This window comes from Balearica regulorum, chromosome Z (assembly GCF_011004875.1).
Source record: "Balearica regulorum gibbericeps isolate bBalReg1 chromosome Z, bBalReg1.pri, whole genome shotgun sequence".
Classification (NCBI taxonomy): Eukaryota; Metazoa; Chordata; class Aves; order Gruiformes; family Gruidae; genus Balearica; species Balearica regulorum.
This window is the reverse complement of record NC_046220.1, coordinates 31074770-31091049: the sequence shown is the minus strand read 5'-3', so window position 1 is coordinate 31091049 and position 16280 is coordinate 31074770. Positions and strand designations below refer to the sequence as shown.

Genomic DNA, 16280 nt, shown 5'->3' with positions numbered 1-16280 from the left:
GACAATTTTTAGGACTGATAATGGCAGGGAAATGGAAGATGATGCTGAAACACTTCTCTGTCTGATCTGCTACTTAGAAGATGTGAACTCTTGGTGTCCACATGTGAATATAGTCATTGAATGCCTTATCATTCCACTGAGCAGAGCTGCTGGCTTTGAAACAGAAGGTTGTCTTCTGGAGTTTTTACTTCAGTATTTTGTATTCCTCAGAGAAGATTACAGAGAAGGAGTAACATCTTCAGCAACCTTGACACAACTTAATTTTGCAATGAGAAACCTGCAGTAGTACTTATGGTCCAAAATGACTTGTCAGCCTCTTGCTCATCACCTTGTCCTGAGGTGCTTTTATCTGGAAACAATTATAGCACAGCTCCTTCTTTGAGGTGTGTCACCAACACGGTTTTGACATGTTTCCACCTCCAATCTTTGTGTCCTAACTGATGAGAATAGGGCTTCTATTCCCTTAAACCAGTAGAACAATAAAATCTTCTCAGATACTGCTGAAAGGCTTTAGCATTATATCCCATGTTTTGGCTTTGGAAGGGCAGGATGGTGTTTGGAGAGGAGTGACTGGCAGTGATCCTTCCATCCCATAGAACATTCACCCTGGAGTCCAGGCCTGTTGCTTGCACATGGGTCTACAATGACCTTTCTCATACACCTGAATCTGCTACTTGTGTTGACAAGGAAAATAGGAGTGAAGCATGCACAATCCAGGGTTGTGTTTGATTGTACAGCAGAAGAAGAGTTGGAAGAAGCAGCCACCATTACACCATTAATCTCTGTACATCATATGCAACTAGCACCTACAGCCAGAACTAATGGAAAACCTCCATCTCACTGATAAAGGCTACACCATAGACAAAAACTATTATAAAAATCCTTTTATTATTCACTTTAGAAAATAAAGGGGGGGGGGGGGGAATATGGCACTGACTACAGAACAAAACCTCCCATCTGAATGATTAAGGAACAAGGGATTCATCATCTGTATGATTAAGACATTTGCTTTTAGCTTCCTTTTTTTTTTTCCTTCCCAAAACAGACCTTATTAAAACAAAGGCAAATTGCTCTCTGATGGCTATTTCAGACTCTGTCAATAATGTATATTGGGAAATGGGGCAAGTCCACATGACCTCTGTCCTCCGTATCTTTGATAAAATAATGCTGTATTTTAGAAAGGCACTTGAACTATGGTTGAAAAGTGCTGTATCCCAGTTCTTGTATTACAAAACCTCAGCAAGGAAAAACCTGTGCCCTCTAAATCCATATCAGAGTATAAAGGAAAAGCAAATGGCACTTGCTTGCTGATACAGAGGTATTTCAGACCTATTATTTAACAGTAACTCATGGGACACTTAGAAGTTTGATGGTAGCATTATGAACTACAGAAAGTATAGTAGTTTTTGTCTCTAGGGTCCTGTTCTTCTGTCAATGGTGATGAAAAGCACTGCGGATAGGGCAAAGCTATGCTGCAAGACACAATTCAAGAAGCATCTTTCTATTTCAACTTTTGCCTTTTTTTTTTTTTACCTCGTGTTGAGGAAAGCATCACACTTAACGCTTTGCTGAGTTACTCAAGTTCACTCACTTACTCCTAAGAAATTTCAGCTTTTTTTTTTTAACAATCTCCTCATCTTACTCTTCGTCTACAATGTAAATGACCATATCAGGGTAAAGCAGCAGGCTTTATAACGTAAGGGTACAAAAAGAATAAATTTGTTACTCAAAGTCAGGATGAATTTTTTTCTTTAGAAGCAACAGCTGTAATTTCAGTTTTGGATCAGTTATAAAATTGCTGATGAAAAGCCTTAAACAGGTTTAAGGAGATGCTTAAACTTCTAAGCTTCTCTTTAGTTCTTGTAAATCTAGTAAATCCATCCTGTTTGACGCCACTCTCTTTCTGCAGACCTCTTGAGGAGGGTGAAGTGGTATGAAATGGAAGTTTCTGAAGTCTTATAAATTGCAGGGTATAGTGAGATGACGTGACTGACCTTACCTAAAGCTCTCTGCTAGAAAAACGGCACAGGTTTCCCTCCTGGGAACTTCTGGATACTTTCAGACCCTTTCCAGAGTGGACTCAAGTTGCTGAACTGGAAGAAAGTTTTAACTTCTCACCCCCTCACTGCCCAGAAATTTTTAATCTTGCAGAATACATCAGAATTGGGTTGCAAATGATCTGTCAAGTGCTAAACACACTGTAGGATAGGAACTGCCCGCTTTCACCATAGCAGATCAGTTGGCTTCTTACTAAGCCATAGTCCAAAAGCTAAAGTCTGTAACAAATCCTAGTGAATTTCAGTTTGCTATTCTACCTGGGTATTGTGCCTGTATTCTTTCCACTGTGAAGACACATCTGTCAAGTGTCCCTGTTGAAATTCCTAGAGATGAGAGAAGACTGACCACCACCATGGTAGAAAGCACAGGAACACAGCAGGTAGGGATTAGTTTGTGTTAAAGTAACTATTAAGTAGATCAAAAATCCCAGCTTTCTCCAGTGCTTATTACTGGCTATTCAACTTAAACCAGTCAACTGTTCTTTAATCTATCTTTCTCTTGCTCCTGAAAATATATTTAACTTAGTCATTCAACCTCACATACATGATGTACCAACAGAACTACAGTAACTCTTGATAAAATGGTATTCTTGCCATGTGATAAATGGATTTGCAGTTGTGTTGCAGACAGAACTGGAGTGATTCCTTTCTGCCAGAAAACACAACTGGACTCAGTTACCACAGCAATCTGCTCCACAGAACCGAGCACTGATCCCCTAATATCAGAGAAACATGTTTTCTCTGTTCACTGGCTTTGTAATGATAGAGAGTTATGCCACAAGCATCCTTAAGAAGGGCAAAAGACTGTATATTAGCATGGATTTTTTAAAGAACATAACTTGAGTCTAAGGGAGAATTCCCATATTTTAGTCCAGAAATTTTTTTAAAGACATTCTTAGGGTTTCTTACTTTCATTTTATACTCTGGAATTAGTAGCGTTTAGAGATGCACGTTTGGAGTTAAAAAATGCTGTTTTCATTGCAGATTTGGTTCTTTGGCTCAATTATGGTTCACTATTTTTTCTTGTGACTGGGAGTAACTCAAGTACTAAGGATGTCAAAGCTTGCTGTAGTAGATAAAGTGCAACGTACGTTCATTGCATTAGAAGAAAAATAAACTATTAAGTGTTCATGTGTTAGTAACAGCTGTATGAAATTGTGTTGATTGTTCTATAGATACGACTCTGTTTCAGTGAGTGTGCTGTCTTTACTCAAATGTAATTTTCTTTTACAGTAAATGGCCTCTCCTCCATTTCAAATGAGCACTTAGGATAGATTCTTAGACTTCTTCAAGAAAGTCTCTTACAGACCTACAGCTTACATGTCCTAACAATCTCGAAATACTGTGGTGGGTTGACCCTGACTGGATGCCAGGTGCCCACCAAAGCTGCTCTATCACTTCCCTTCTCAGCTGGACAGGGCAGAGGAAAATATAACGAAAAGCTTGTGGGTCGAGATAAGGACAGGGAGAGATCACTCACCAATTACCACCACAGGCAAAACAGACTCAGCTTGGGAAAATTAATTTATTACAAATCAAATCAGAGTAGGATAATAAGAAATAAAACCCAATCTTAAAACCAGCTTCCCCCCACCTCTCCGTTCTTCCTGGGCTCAACTTCACTCCCAAATTCTCTTCCCTCCTCCCCCTAAGCAGCATGGAGGGACGGGGAATGGGGGTTACAGTCAGTTCATCACACATTGTCCCTGCCGCTCCTTCCTCCTCAGGGGGAGGACTCCTTACATTCTTCCCCTGCTGTAGTGCGGGGTCCCTCCCACGGGAGACAGTCCTCCACCAACTTGTCCAACTGAGTCCTTCCCATGGGCTCCAGTTCTTCACCAACTGCTCCAGTGTGTCCCCCTTTCATGGGGTGCAGTCCTTCAGGAGCAGACTGCTCCAGCGTGGATCCCCCACAGGGTCACAAGTCCTGCCAGCAAACCTCCAGTGTGGGCTCCTCTCTCCATGTGTCCACAGGTCCCACCAGGAGCTTGCTCCAGCCTGGGCTTCCCACAGGGTCACAGCCTCCTTCAGGTGCCTCCACCTGCTCTGGCATGGGGTCCTCCACAGGCTGCAGGTGGATATCTGCTCCACCATCAACCTCCATGGGCTGCAGGGGGACAGCCTGCTTCTTCACCATGGGCTTCACCACAGGCTGCAGGGGAATCTCTGCTCCAGTGCCTGGGGCATCTCCTGCCCCTCCTTCTTCACTGACCTTGGTGTCTGCAGAGCTGTTCCTCAGCTCCTCTCACTCCTCTCTCTGGCTGCGATTGCTCTTGATGGTTTTTTTGCCCCCTTCTTAACTATGTTATCCCAGAGGCACTACCACCATCGCTGATGGACTCAGCCTTGGCCAGCAGTGGGTCCCTCTGGGCTCTATCAAACATAGAGGAAGCTTCTAGCAGCTTCTCACAGAAACCCCCTGTAGCACCCCCTGCTAACAAAACCCTTGCCACACAAACCCAATACAAACAGATTTCACTTTATCTGCTGTTACAGAACAGCATTTATTCTGTCAATGAAAAGCCAGCCTACAATAGCAGCAAATGAATGGTACAGAAAAGGTTGCTACTGGTGCAGCGGGGCTGGATGATTAACACAAAACAGAATGCAAGTCAGTCAGGTTTTTTAGGACACTGGTACCACACATTACAAGAAACCTAAGGCCAGAAAATGAATACTGCTTTTTCACACAATTTATGCTGCACAGTCCTTTCAGATCCACACCAGAGCAGCTGCATTTTCTTCACTGGTTTCCATCATTTTGTAACTCCAGCTTCATAAGCTGGTTCTCAAACTTTTCAATGTCTACTTGATGCTTCATTAGGAACTTCCCATTTAAATGAAAAACAGGTATGTCATATTTGTATTTATCATACCATATCGAGTTCTCTGGAAGGGTAATATCCACCTCCTGCAAAATAAACTGTGACAGAAAAGTATGTTAGTACCCACTGGACACTGAAAGACAACACCTGCTTGTCTTTTGATCAATATTTTTTTTAGAAATGCAAGGCTGTTTTCTTAGTGCTTTTGGATTTATTCTTCCATATTGTAGACAATTGCCCATTTTGCGGGTATAAAATACACTTAACCACATTCCTTGGCTGCATGTCTGCAAAGGACTCTCTCCCCTGTCAAGGATGATATTCTTGATCCTCTGTGCAGAACCACACTCCTGTGAGCACCAACCACAACAAATACGCAGCTGGCAACACAACAGCTGCCTCTTAGGTAGCACAGTGCAACACCTCTTAATGCTTCTGTTAAGTTTCTTCCTTCAAGAAAGACATCAAAACCTGCTTGAAGAATGGCAAAAATTGCAATCCCATATAGTTCAAATATTTGAAGCCTCACTTACTAACACCCTTCCCAAATGGTATCATTACGTACCTCATAAAAGTTGCAAAGTCCTCTATCAAACAAGACAATAGTATTTACAAATCAGTGTTTTTTAAAAAACTATTGCAACAAGGTGTATATTGGTTTAGTTTGCCAATACCTGAGTAGCATTGTTGCAAAAGGCTTTTGGATAATGAGTTTTATGGAAATCAGTGCTGAAATTGTCTTGAAGAGGTAGCCTATGAAAGTATAATGGCTGCAAATAAATCCAAGCAATTTTCTTTCACAAAGAAAGAATCCTGATTAACTATTCTTTCTATTTAAAAAATGTATACAGTATTGCAATACATTACCCTTCTCTTATATGGCTCAAGCACTTCTTTTGCTTCATCACAGAGAGGGCATGGTTTCTAAAGGAAAATATTCAGGCCATTTAAAGTATACAGTAAAACACATAGATCATTTGTACTGTAAAGTAACAAACAGACAGGAGTGATCATTACTGTAAATGTGGGTTCCCTCCCCATGCCACCCTGCCTTACTGCTTTCTAAATCTTTAGTTTATCAGTGCCAGCATGGATGAAAAGAAAACATACTATTCAGCCACAAAATTTAATTATTTCTCATTTGCTATTATTTTTCTCATGGTGCAAATTAAGAGTTTTCAACAGCTCTTCTAAAGGCTGATTCAAAGGCGTGGTTTGGAAGGTCATGCACAGACCCCTTCTTTTGGTCAGCAGCAATGAATATTCAAAGCATTGTCATCATCAGCTAAGAACAACTGGGGGTACCACTCTTGACAGGAATTTCCATTGATAAAAGGGGCATGAGGAAGTCACATGAGTAATTTCTAATCTGTTTCAGATCGAGTCACTTGGATCAGTTCAAATACCAAAAGAAGGTGATTTAAGATAACCTGGCTGACTTTGCCTGAAAGGAATTAAGTATGATCCTCCACCCTCCAGAGCTGGGAGGACAATAACCTCCAGCATGGAGAACTGCCAAACAGCTGCAGTGTTTTGACCTGTGATAGAGTCAAAGAGAACCTCTCACTTTTGAAAACTCCCTTGTCTTCCAATACAGTTATACAGCTGACTTCTGCTGATCATGCATCATGATCCCCAGTACAGGAGAGACATTGAGCTGTTGGAGAGAGTCCAGAGGAGGGCCATGAAGCTGATCACAGGGATGGAGCACCTCTCCTATGAGGACAGGCTGAGAGAGTTGGGATTGCTCAGCCTGGAGAAAAGAAGGCTCCGGGGAGATCTAATTGCGGCTTACCAGTACCTGAAGGGGGCCTACAGGAAAGCTGGTGAGGGACTGTTTACAATGGCATGTAGTGACAGGACAAGAAGTTTAAGCTGAAGGAGGGTCAATTTAGATGAGATGTTAGAAATTCTTCACTGTTAGAGTGGTGAGGCACTGGAACAGGTTGCCCAGAGAGGTTGTGGAGGCCCCATCCCTGGAAGTGTTTAAGACCAGGTTGGATGAGGCTTTGGGCAACGTGGTCTAGTGGAGGGTGTCCCTGCCCGCAGCAGGGGGGTTGGTACTAGATGATCTTTAAGATCCCTTCCAACCCAAACCATTCTATGATTCTATGATCATTAGAGCAGTGCGTACCTGAAGAAATGACTCACAAGAAGGCATGCTGCTTCAATGTTTGGAATGGCAGAATTTGGCCTATAATTCACACAGCAAGGTATACAGTGGTGAAGGTGATGGCTCTGTCCCCTCTGCCATGAAATACCTTTCAAAGCTGAAGAAGACCTTATCCTCTCCCTCCCACTTAAAGTCTTCCTAGGGCTTGTTTAAATGTGGAGTTAATCTGAAACAGCTACTTCTTATTTCCTGCTTGTGAATTAATTTGGATTAAATACTCTACTTTTAATTCACATCTAATCTAAATTGTCTTTCCTACACAGAGAAGTCCTTAGCTCTGAAAACCTATGCAAGATGCTAAAGATCAACAGTGCTGTGTTCTTGCTAGTTCTTGATGCTTTTGGAGAGACTGGTATACCTGATATTGGTGACTGAAAGGAATGTCCCAGAATCCTGCACATCAGTTTTGTAACAAGCCAGGCTCCTTACAGTTAAAGCAGGATATACTCAGTTCCCTTAGGCCTGTGGAGAGCTTTCTAACATAACAGTCACATAAAAGCATTTGACAAACTAAGTTGACTCTTAGCAAAAAATACGTTTTTACTCCTGCTCTGATGGCAAGCTTAATCACTATGTGGTACTAATAAGGTCGCAACTAGTTTAAAATCAGATAGTGAACTATTTCAACTAATAGTGAAATCTGTTTAAACAGTCTGTTTATATTAGTACATATTTTTCAGTAGAATAGTGCAACAGTAGGTCTCTGCCATCACTTTAGGACTGCCTGGATAAAGTTGTCTCAGACAACCTTCTCTCTCAGATGTGAGACAGAAGCGGCAAAAGTGACTCCTACTGCAGAGGTAGTAAAAATCCCTTCCTGAAGTGACATACGCTGTGCTGATAGCTAGATCTGTTAGACAAGACACATGGTGGAAGGGACAGTTTTATTTCTACAGGTAATTGCCATTTATGCTGCATACTTGGACTGCAGTTCTGTGGTCATTTAATGCTGAAGGAAGCAGACCCATCTGCCTGTCACTGCTTCTTCTTTTGTGTTGGCATAAGCACTCAAACATCTGCACAGTAGAGCTAGACAGGAAAATTGATCTGCATTAATAATAACCTTGCAAAAAAAAAAAAAGTTTTTCTTTTTAACCTGTAACTTTATGGTTCTTCTTATAGCATGCATTGCTCTGACTAATAAACAGATAGTGACCTTTTATTCTTTAACCTCTTCACATGTTACATAGTTTAAACACTCCTTTATGCCTAGGGATGGAGTGAACAAACATAGTGCAGGAGGGGGAAATCAGTTTACTCGCATCCATCTCCAACAAATACTGCCACACTTACGTCAAAATTCTTAGTGCTTTGCATTTCTAGTTATTCTCCTCTTGAAGGCCACATCAACCAAATAAATTCAGCATAGCCCACTGTGGCCATCCTATCTAAGAGTGCAGAAAACCTCTGCAGATAACACAGGCTCTTGATTCATGGAAGGTGACAGTTCACAAATGACCATTCCTGCCCATTACATCCGTTTTCTTAATATGCTGAAGAATCCTATCTGCTCATACCACAGAAAAACCTGTGCCTGCATGTTATTCCTGTTAGCATTACACAGTCAATAAAGCAAAAAGAGGGTAAAGCACAATCTACTTTTCCCTCATGCACTACCAGCACTACTTGGACATATTTTCAGCCTCACAGATAGCGTTGAAATTAAACATACGTACTTTGAAAAGCCTGCTTTGGCTGTTCATGCTTGTCCTGGGCAGATTATGTATAGCAACTCATTTTTGTCCTTCGTTTCCAGGATAAAACACTGGCAGTTAGACTGCGTTTAAAGAACAATTTTCAACTAGTGAACAGACTGTAGTATCACTGAGACACAACTATCCCAAATTCTTCATTTGTTGGTTGTAACTACGTGCTTGCTATAATGAGAGCAGCACTGTGCTGTAAAAGCCTGCTGAAAAAGACACCCCAAAGTAAAATGCCCAATACTACACAAATTTGAAGGGGAAAAAAAGCATGGTTAAGCCATGTCATCTGGGATTCATGTATATCAAAGCTGATAAATACACAGTCTTGCCTAGCTTTATTCTGTAAACAACTCTTACCTTGGTGAATAAAGTCAACACTGGCTTATTTGTGCTGGCTGAACAGAATTGTCTCCCAAGTGGACTGGATGAATGTCTTGCTAGATGCAGTGTTCTGCTCAGAAAACAAAGCACCATCATCCTGTTAAGGCAAAAATAAATTTAATTTAAAAATAAATTTAATTGTTTTGTGACAAGTTATAGCTCATGAAATTTAATGTTAAGATAAATGTGATACTTCAATCGCATTCTAAAATACACACAATGAAACCATTTTCCCAGGATTTTTATGTTCATAGTATCAACACATTAATCAGAAAAATGGTTTACTATGCCAGGCCAGAAACACTGCATAGCTCAAAAAGCATAGTTTCATTTTAGAAAAAACCCAATGTTTTCTTGCTGAAATGCCTCTTTTAAATTTCCTAGCACAAATGCTGACATAAATGCATTATGCTGTTTCAACTTCATAGATGCCAGTAAGAATTACAGGACATTAACAAAATGCAAAGTGCTGTGCTTTGAACCTCAGTAATCTTGCTGCAGTGCTTGACGTATTCTACTTACTCAAAATTATTCCGTCAAAAAACTAATCTGTACCTAATCAGAATATTAACATAATGCTTTCTACAGTGAATAAAAAGCTACAGCCAAGACAATTTAACTTGGTAATATTAAAAGCACGCACATTGCCCTGAGTCCTTCCTGCAACAGCAAATTAATTTATGAGAGACATAGATGGGTTTGTGATTTCTTTGGGAGAGTTTAAGTAAATTTAGTGTTGTTGAAGGGTGCCACATTGGAGTCTTGAAGTCACCTATTCATAATAACACTAATAACAACAGTGCTTCCTCCAAACTTGTGTCTTAATGGGACCTTTGCAAGGCATTTTAGGACTGAAAGGCAAAAATTGGAAGCAAAAGGGAGTCTGCACAGAGACTATCGGCAGATGTGACACTTGACAGCAGAATTTACACCAGGAAAATCAAGTCTCTTTTACATAAAGCCAAACTGTTCAGGCACAACTTACCTGTAGTTTTATTAACTACAGCTAACCACAAACACCCAATGTAATGGCACAAGTGTAAACAACCTAAATGTGAGCAGGACTATGTTGCAACTGATATGCATGTTTTAGGATGTCCAGTAAAAAGAAGCCTGATGTATTAACCGAATCTTGCAGTACTAATATTACATAGTTTCATTTAAGAGAGACAGTTTAGCCAGAAGTGCTAAGGAAGAACAAAACATTGCCATTTACTCTCAACTTAAGACTACTTAACTGCTATGTTTCTACATAACCACAAGAAAAATCAAATGGGTGACAGAGCAGTGCTCCACCAGCCTTACTGCACTGTCAAAGACACCTTTTTTCCCCAGAGGACTGTGGTAAGGGTAACTTGCCATGTTTTCAGAAGAAGCTTCAACAGAGGAAATACACGGAAAAGGTATTACCCTTTGAATTTTATAGCCTGAATCGTCAGATTTCAGAAGCTAGAAAAGAATCAGGGGGTTGGTTTGTTTGCTTTGGGTTTTTTTTACCCTGTAAAAACCAAGTTGACTAAAATACAGTTTTCTGCAACAAACAGGCTTTGAGTTTACTGTTTAGTTTGGGACAGAAAGGGCTATTCATCTGTACGTGTCAGGCTTGATATCAGTAAGAGTTAGCTGCCAGGGCAGAGTGGTACACTTGCTGTTACTGCAAAGTTGCAGATGACTGGCATAGCACACATTGCCATTGGTCATAGTCCTTGGCAGCTACTGCATTCGTTTTACTTAGCCAAGTGGAAATCTAATTGTCTGGGATTTTACATAATAAACACAAAAATAAGCTTGGAACCTTTTGGAAAAATGCAAGTCTGGGTAACAGTAAACAGTCTCAGTCATAGTTAGAAATTTTTACATCCACAGTAAATGAGTGCCCAAAATGGATGTGGTTTTGACATACAAAATTGCAGCATGTCAGCCTGCTCACGTGCAAGATAAAAATGCCAAACAGATAGTTTGCATTTTGACAAGTTTTTAAATGAATGCTTTTGTTGCCAGCCTAGCAAGCCAAATTTTGTGCCCTCATGACGTGGTTCAGCCCCAGCCGGTAGCTAAGTGCCACGCGCCGCTCGCTCACCCCTCCCCCGGCGGGATGGGGAGGAGAATGGAAAAACAAGGGCAAAGCCTCGAGGGTTGGGATAAGGGCAGTTTACTGGGACAGCAAGGGAGAGGGAAACAATCAACAGCAGTGCTGATAACAGATAGTAACAATGGGTGATAACAGAGAACGATTTACCGATTCGATGACCGACCAACCGGACGCTTGACCGGTCCCGGAGCCCCGCCGACACGCCGAACCCGCCCCTACCCGACTAGCCCCCTTTTATGGTGAGCATGACGTCACGTGGCATGGAATAGCCCCCGGCCAGCTTGGGTCACCTGTCCTGGCTCCTTGGGAAATTAACTCTATCCTTGCCAGAACCAGGACACCTCAAAACAAGCAAAATGCCCCCAAATTCTTCTGTGAACAGCAGAATGAATAAAGCGTTGATTTCCGTGTATCTTATTCCCCTCCATATATACATATATGGGTATAAATTGGAGCCGGTTCACTCCTTTATACCCCGTTTTGATCCCTCCACCCTCTGCTAAATTTGAGTCCAGTGGACAACTTCTACTAAAACATCAGCTGAAGGGGAGTGAATAAGACAACATCAGCACCTAAGCTTCAAGATCTTACAAAAAGTAATAAGCTGGCACAGTGTCTTACTTCCTTGCCAATTTAAAATAATTATAAGCAACGCCCTCTTTGAAATTCAGGAGCAATTCTACATTAACCAGTAGTACTACTGAAGCAAGAGTCTGCTGTTTCCAGAGTTAGCATAAAACTGGGCTGAATGTTTTTATAAATAACCTACAGAAAACAAAGTCCTGGCTGTCATTTTTTTCCCCACCTATATAGAATGATACTAAGGCCACACTGCAATACCAGTTACAAAAAGACTTGAAGGTCTAATCCTGATGTATAAAATGGCACCAGTCTCCATCCATGCCCCAGTCATGCTCTGCTCTTCCATCAGCATAAAGCAGTTTGAGATACCTAGCCCCTATCACCCCTACCTAAGGTGATATACTGTCAGATGGCATGTTCCCGCAGTACAGATGATAGAGCTTGACTTCGCTACGCTTCTGAAGCCCACAGTTGCCAGACAGCATCATTAGGAAGGAGAGCAGTCAGACTTGCTTCATTGAACCTGGGCTAAAGGTTGGTGCAACTTCAGCTTAACAGGATTGGAACTAAGGCTCTGCCCCCGTAGAAATTTGCTTTTAAATCAGCAGAACTTACTAATTTTATTGGATTAAGTAAAAAGGTCATGGATAAAACCAAATAGCAGTGGTTTTGCACAAACACTGAAGGCTTCTAATATTGTGAAGGGTTAAGTATAGGTGCTATTGATCAGGAGCTGATAAAAACTAATATCCAATCATTCACCAGGCAAATCTATGGCAGCAGCTCAATTTGTCAGAACAGCATCCCAGAACCACGAGGGTGTTTAGTGCACCCATACTAACATCGTGCAAACAAGCAGGTTCCCAACACTGGCCTGCACTAAGCTAAGCAACATTTCTGGAATGCAGAGCTCCAACCTCAGAGGTCACTCCCAGGCTGGTTTCATCACTGACAAGAAGACAGTGTCACACAGATGCCCCACGGCATTCCCATCCTGCTCACATCTGTATCACATCTGTCTTTTGTTATTAAGAAACTAAAATGCTAAAAGCACACACAAAATCTTTCAACATGATTATTGTGGAGCTTTTCTAGCCTACCCCCCCAGTAAATATAAAGATTTGTTTGAGGAACAAAATTAATACATAAATGTAAAGAAGGATGCTTGCAAACTTCAGAACTTATCCTCCCCATACTACAACACTACAGAATGATTTAATAAATTATGCTTCTAACTTTGGAGTTGGCCCATGCTGTGTTTTGCAAAGCCAGATTGGACTCATTTCCTGTTAATGGAATTTCCATCACCTAATAAATCCTCATCTGCAGGAAAAATAAAATGTGACGCTAAAACTAGCCATTATTTAGATGAGATAATTATCTGTATAAACCTTATCTTAGCATCAATCAAGCAAAGACAAGCATGGCTGATTTTTTCTCCAACTATGTACCTTTTAATAATGCTATATACTCTGAAATAATGTAATCTTCAAGTCACCAATATACTCTTGCCCTGTGGTTCTGAATGTTTTATATGCATAATTATCAACACATTTGGACAGGATTATGTCCCATTTTCCACTGATTTGTATACATACACATGAGGATGAAATTCTTATGAACTTAGAATCATAGAATCATTTCAGTTGGAAAAGATCTTTAAGATCACTGAGTCCAACCATTAACCCACCACTAAACCATGTGCCTAAGATCCACATCTACACATCTTTTAAATCCCTCCAGGGATGATGACTCAACCACTTCCCTGGGCAGCTTGTTCCAATGCTGGACAACCCTGTTGGTGAAGACATTTTCCCTCATATCCAGTCTAAACCTCCCCTGGCACAACCTGAGGCCATTTCCCCTCATCCTATTGCTTGTTACTTGGGAGCAGAGACCAACACTCACCTCACTACAACCTCCTTACAGGCAGTTGAAGAGAGCAATAACGTCTCCCCTCAGCCTCCTCTGCTACAGACTAAACATCCCCAGTTCCCTCAGCCACTCCTCATAAGACTTGTTCTCCAGACTCTTCACCGGCTTTGTTGCCCTGCTTTGGACAGGCTCCAGCACTTCAATGTCTTTCTTGTAGTCAGGGGCCCAAAACTGAACACAGTATTCGAGGTGCGGCCTCACCAGTGCCGCGTACAGGGGGATGACCCCTTCCCTAGTCCTGCTGCCCACACTATTTCTGATACAAGCCAGGATGCTGTTGGCCTTCTTGGCCACCTGGCCACACTGTTGGCTCATGTTCAGCTGGCTGTTGACCGACACCCCCAAGTCCTTTTCTGCTGAGCAGCTTTCCAGCCACTCTTCCCCAAGCCTGTAGTGTTTCATGCAGGCATTTGTCTGCATACACTTTACATTAATGTAATACCTGATTTTGGAACCCTAGTCCAGGTTTGACAGAAGATGGGGATAGCCTGGACAAATCACATCTCTTTCTGCAAGGTAACAGGAACACATCAGGAACATGCATAATGTTACACTGAAAATGTCCTACACATTTGCTAGCTATTTGCCTTGAAAAAGACTTTCTAAGTGTCTATTAAGCTAACTCCTATCCTCCACTTAATCCTCATTCTAGTTCGAGAAAGGAGTATCAACTGAAAGAGAACGGAGAAAACAAGCAGATGCAAATGTAAGAATACATGCTGCTGGCCCAAGTCAGTGATGGTTTAAAACAGCCTTATTCTGTTCTCCCTCATTCAAATCCAGCTATGGTCATCAAGGAAAGCAAACTTGCTGGCAGTCTGCTGTTGTCAGTTTGAGTACTTACCAGGGTAATGCTGAACAAGAAAATATGGTGCCATAGCAAGAGACCAAGGAGCTCGCATGAGTAAGGACACCAAATCCTGCAGTTGCTGAGATCCCCACAAGGTTTTTACCGCACCAGCCTTTCAGAGGAGGCATGCAAAACACAGGAAAATTTTGAACTTCTTTTTTGCAAACATACTTAACTCTAAAGGTTTTTAGGGAGGAATCAGGTTTTTAAATCAACTCAAAATTCAAAAATGTCATCAGTAACACCACTTGCTTCTGTGAGGTGATGTTATTATATCAATGCATATTCTACACATCTTCTCCTCCAAACTACAGTAACCTGGGGTAAGTCCCACAAATGCACTGCATTCCATCTCCATTTGAAAAGATTAGAAGTATAATTTCATTCTAACATGCAACAAATTTTGTTTAGTGATCCCTTCAGAGGTATCCACTGTAGACTCTGGTCTGAAGCCCATATTCTGCATTTCAGACAATTTAAAAAACATTCAACAGGTTACTGTAATGGCCACAAGACCATTTCTGAAGACTAAAGAAAGTGCATATACAATGGACCATTATCATAAAGTAAAATTACAATAGAGTTTAAAAGCCTGTTTTAAACATCTCCATTTGAAAACTTTTCAGCTAAATGATCCATTCACCCCAAGGGCTGGGGGCAAGCCAAATGGAGTAAAGAGTGTATCCAGAGGTCTTCCCATTATCTCCTGTAATGAGAAAGCCTTATTTCTTTTGATGGTATTTTCTAAATCAGTAATGCCCTCTACAGAGTCAAAGCCCATTAAAAAACAAGACAGCTGAAGAGACGCGCCAGTGCCGGCTGTCCGGGACTTAGCCAGCGGCGCTCCGTCACCCTGCCTCCCTCCACCCGGCTTCTGTCCTCCAGGGTGGCGTCCGCAGGCCCGGTGCCGGCAGGGGACTGCGTCCGCGGCCCGCCGCAAGGCCCGCGCTTGCACCGCCAGCGCCGGGGAAGACCCTGCGGCCGCTGCCCAGGCCTCGCGGCCCGGCGCGGCCCAGCCCGACGCTCGGCACCAGCCGGCTTTAACCCGGGCGGGCCGGGGACGCTAACGGGGCCCCGCGCGCCTGACTAGGCTTGCGGCAAGGGCCGGGACTGCGATCACCCACCTTCCGCGGCTGCCTGCAGCCTCCCTCGGCCGCCGCTGGGCCGCAGCGCGAGCTTCCAGCGAACTCCGAGGACCAGCGGGCGGGGCCCTCCCCGGGAAGGACCCGCGGCCTCTGCACGCCCGGCCTGGTGGGAGGCCGCGCCCGCCGCCGCTTCGGCGCCCCCTGCTGGTCACTCGGCCGCGCCGCCCGCAGCCGCTCCTTCCTCTCCCGCCCCCGACCTGCGGCGAAACCGCACAAGCGCGCGCAGCCCTTTCTTAGGAGCTCGGTGCTCCCACCGAAGCCTCTGTCTCTGCCTCCGTCCTGTAAGAGGCAACTTTTCTTACGGCTTGCCGGTGGGAGGCGGTTGCCCTGGCTCCTGCGGATGTCCTCCCCAGGACGGAGGAGCCCCCGCAGCCGGCGCTGCTCGGCTTTCCAGGAGCTGGGAGCTCAGCCGGAACTGGGCGCCCCTTTTTTTTCTGCAGGACAGGGTTTCTGCCTTGCACTCGCGACCCTGTGCCGCACTGAGTTTCCCTGCTTCTCACACTACGTGCTCTCCGTTGTGTATCAAAAAGCAGC

The 16280-nt window shown here is 42.9% G+C and overlaps 1 protein-coding gene across 2 annotated transcripts; it reads right to left on the bottom strand.

Moving 5' to 3' along the window:
* Positions 1-4530: 4530 nt before the first annotated feature.
* Positions 4531-15892, bottom strand: CZH5orf63 (chromosome Z C5orf63 homolog). Of its 2 annotated transcripts, XM_075740362.1 has the most exons (5): positions 14596-14702; positions 14194-14260; positions 9119-9239; positions 5750-5806; positions 4531-4980 (listed from the first exon to the last, which is right to left on the bottom strand). In XM_075740362.1, exons 3-5 carry the CDS (start codon positions 9236-9238, stop codon positions 4801-4803), a joined length of 357 nt encoding a protein of 118 aa, XP_075596477.1. In that variant the 5' UTR covers position 9239; positions 14194-14260; positions 14596-14702; the 3' UTR covers positions 4531-4800. The 2 variants fall into 2 exon arrangements, with proteins under 2 accessions (XP_075596477.1, XP_075596476.1); XM_075740361.1 differs by lacking the exon at positions 14194-14260 and having other exon boundaries at positions 14596-15892.
* Between the last annotated feature and the right edge of the window lie 388 nt (positions 15893-16280).

What these genes read in the sequence shown, in the direction of transcription:
- CZH5orf63 (XM_075740361.1), bottom strand. Translation starts at nt 14,729, where the DNA reads ATGCCTCCTCTGAAAGGCTGGTGCGGTAAAAACCTTGTGGGGATCTCA. An exon ending in TCTTGTTCAGCATTACCCTG is followed by an intron (nt 9,240 to 14,595) that starts GTAAGTACTCAA and finishes TTGCCTTAACAG; the next exon opens with GATGATGGTGCTTTGTTTTC. An exon ending in TTGAGCCATATAAGAGAAGG is followed by an intron (nt 4,981 to 5,749) that starts GTAATGTATTGC and finishes TTTCTGTCACAG; the next exon opens with TTTATTTTGCAGGAGGTGGA.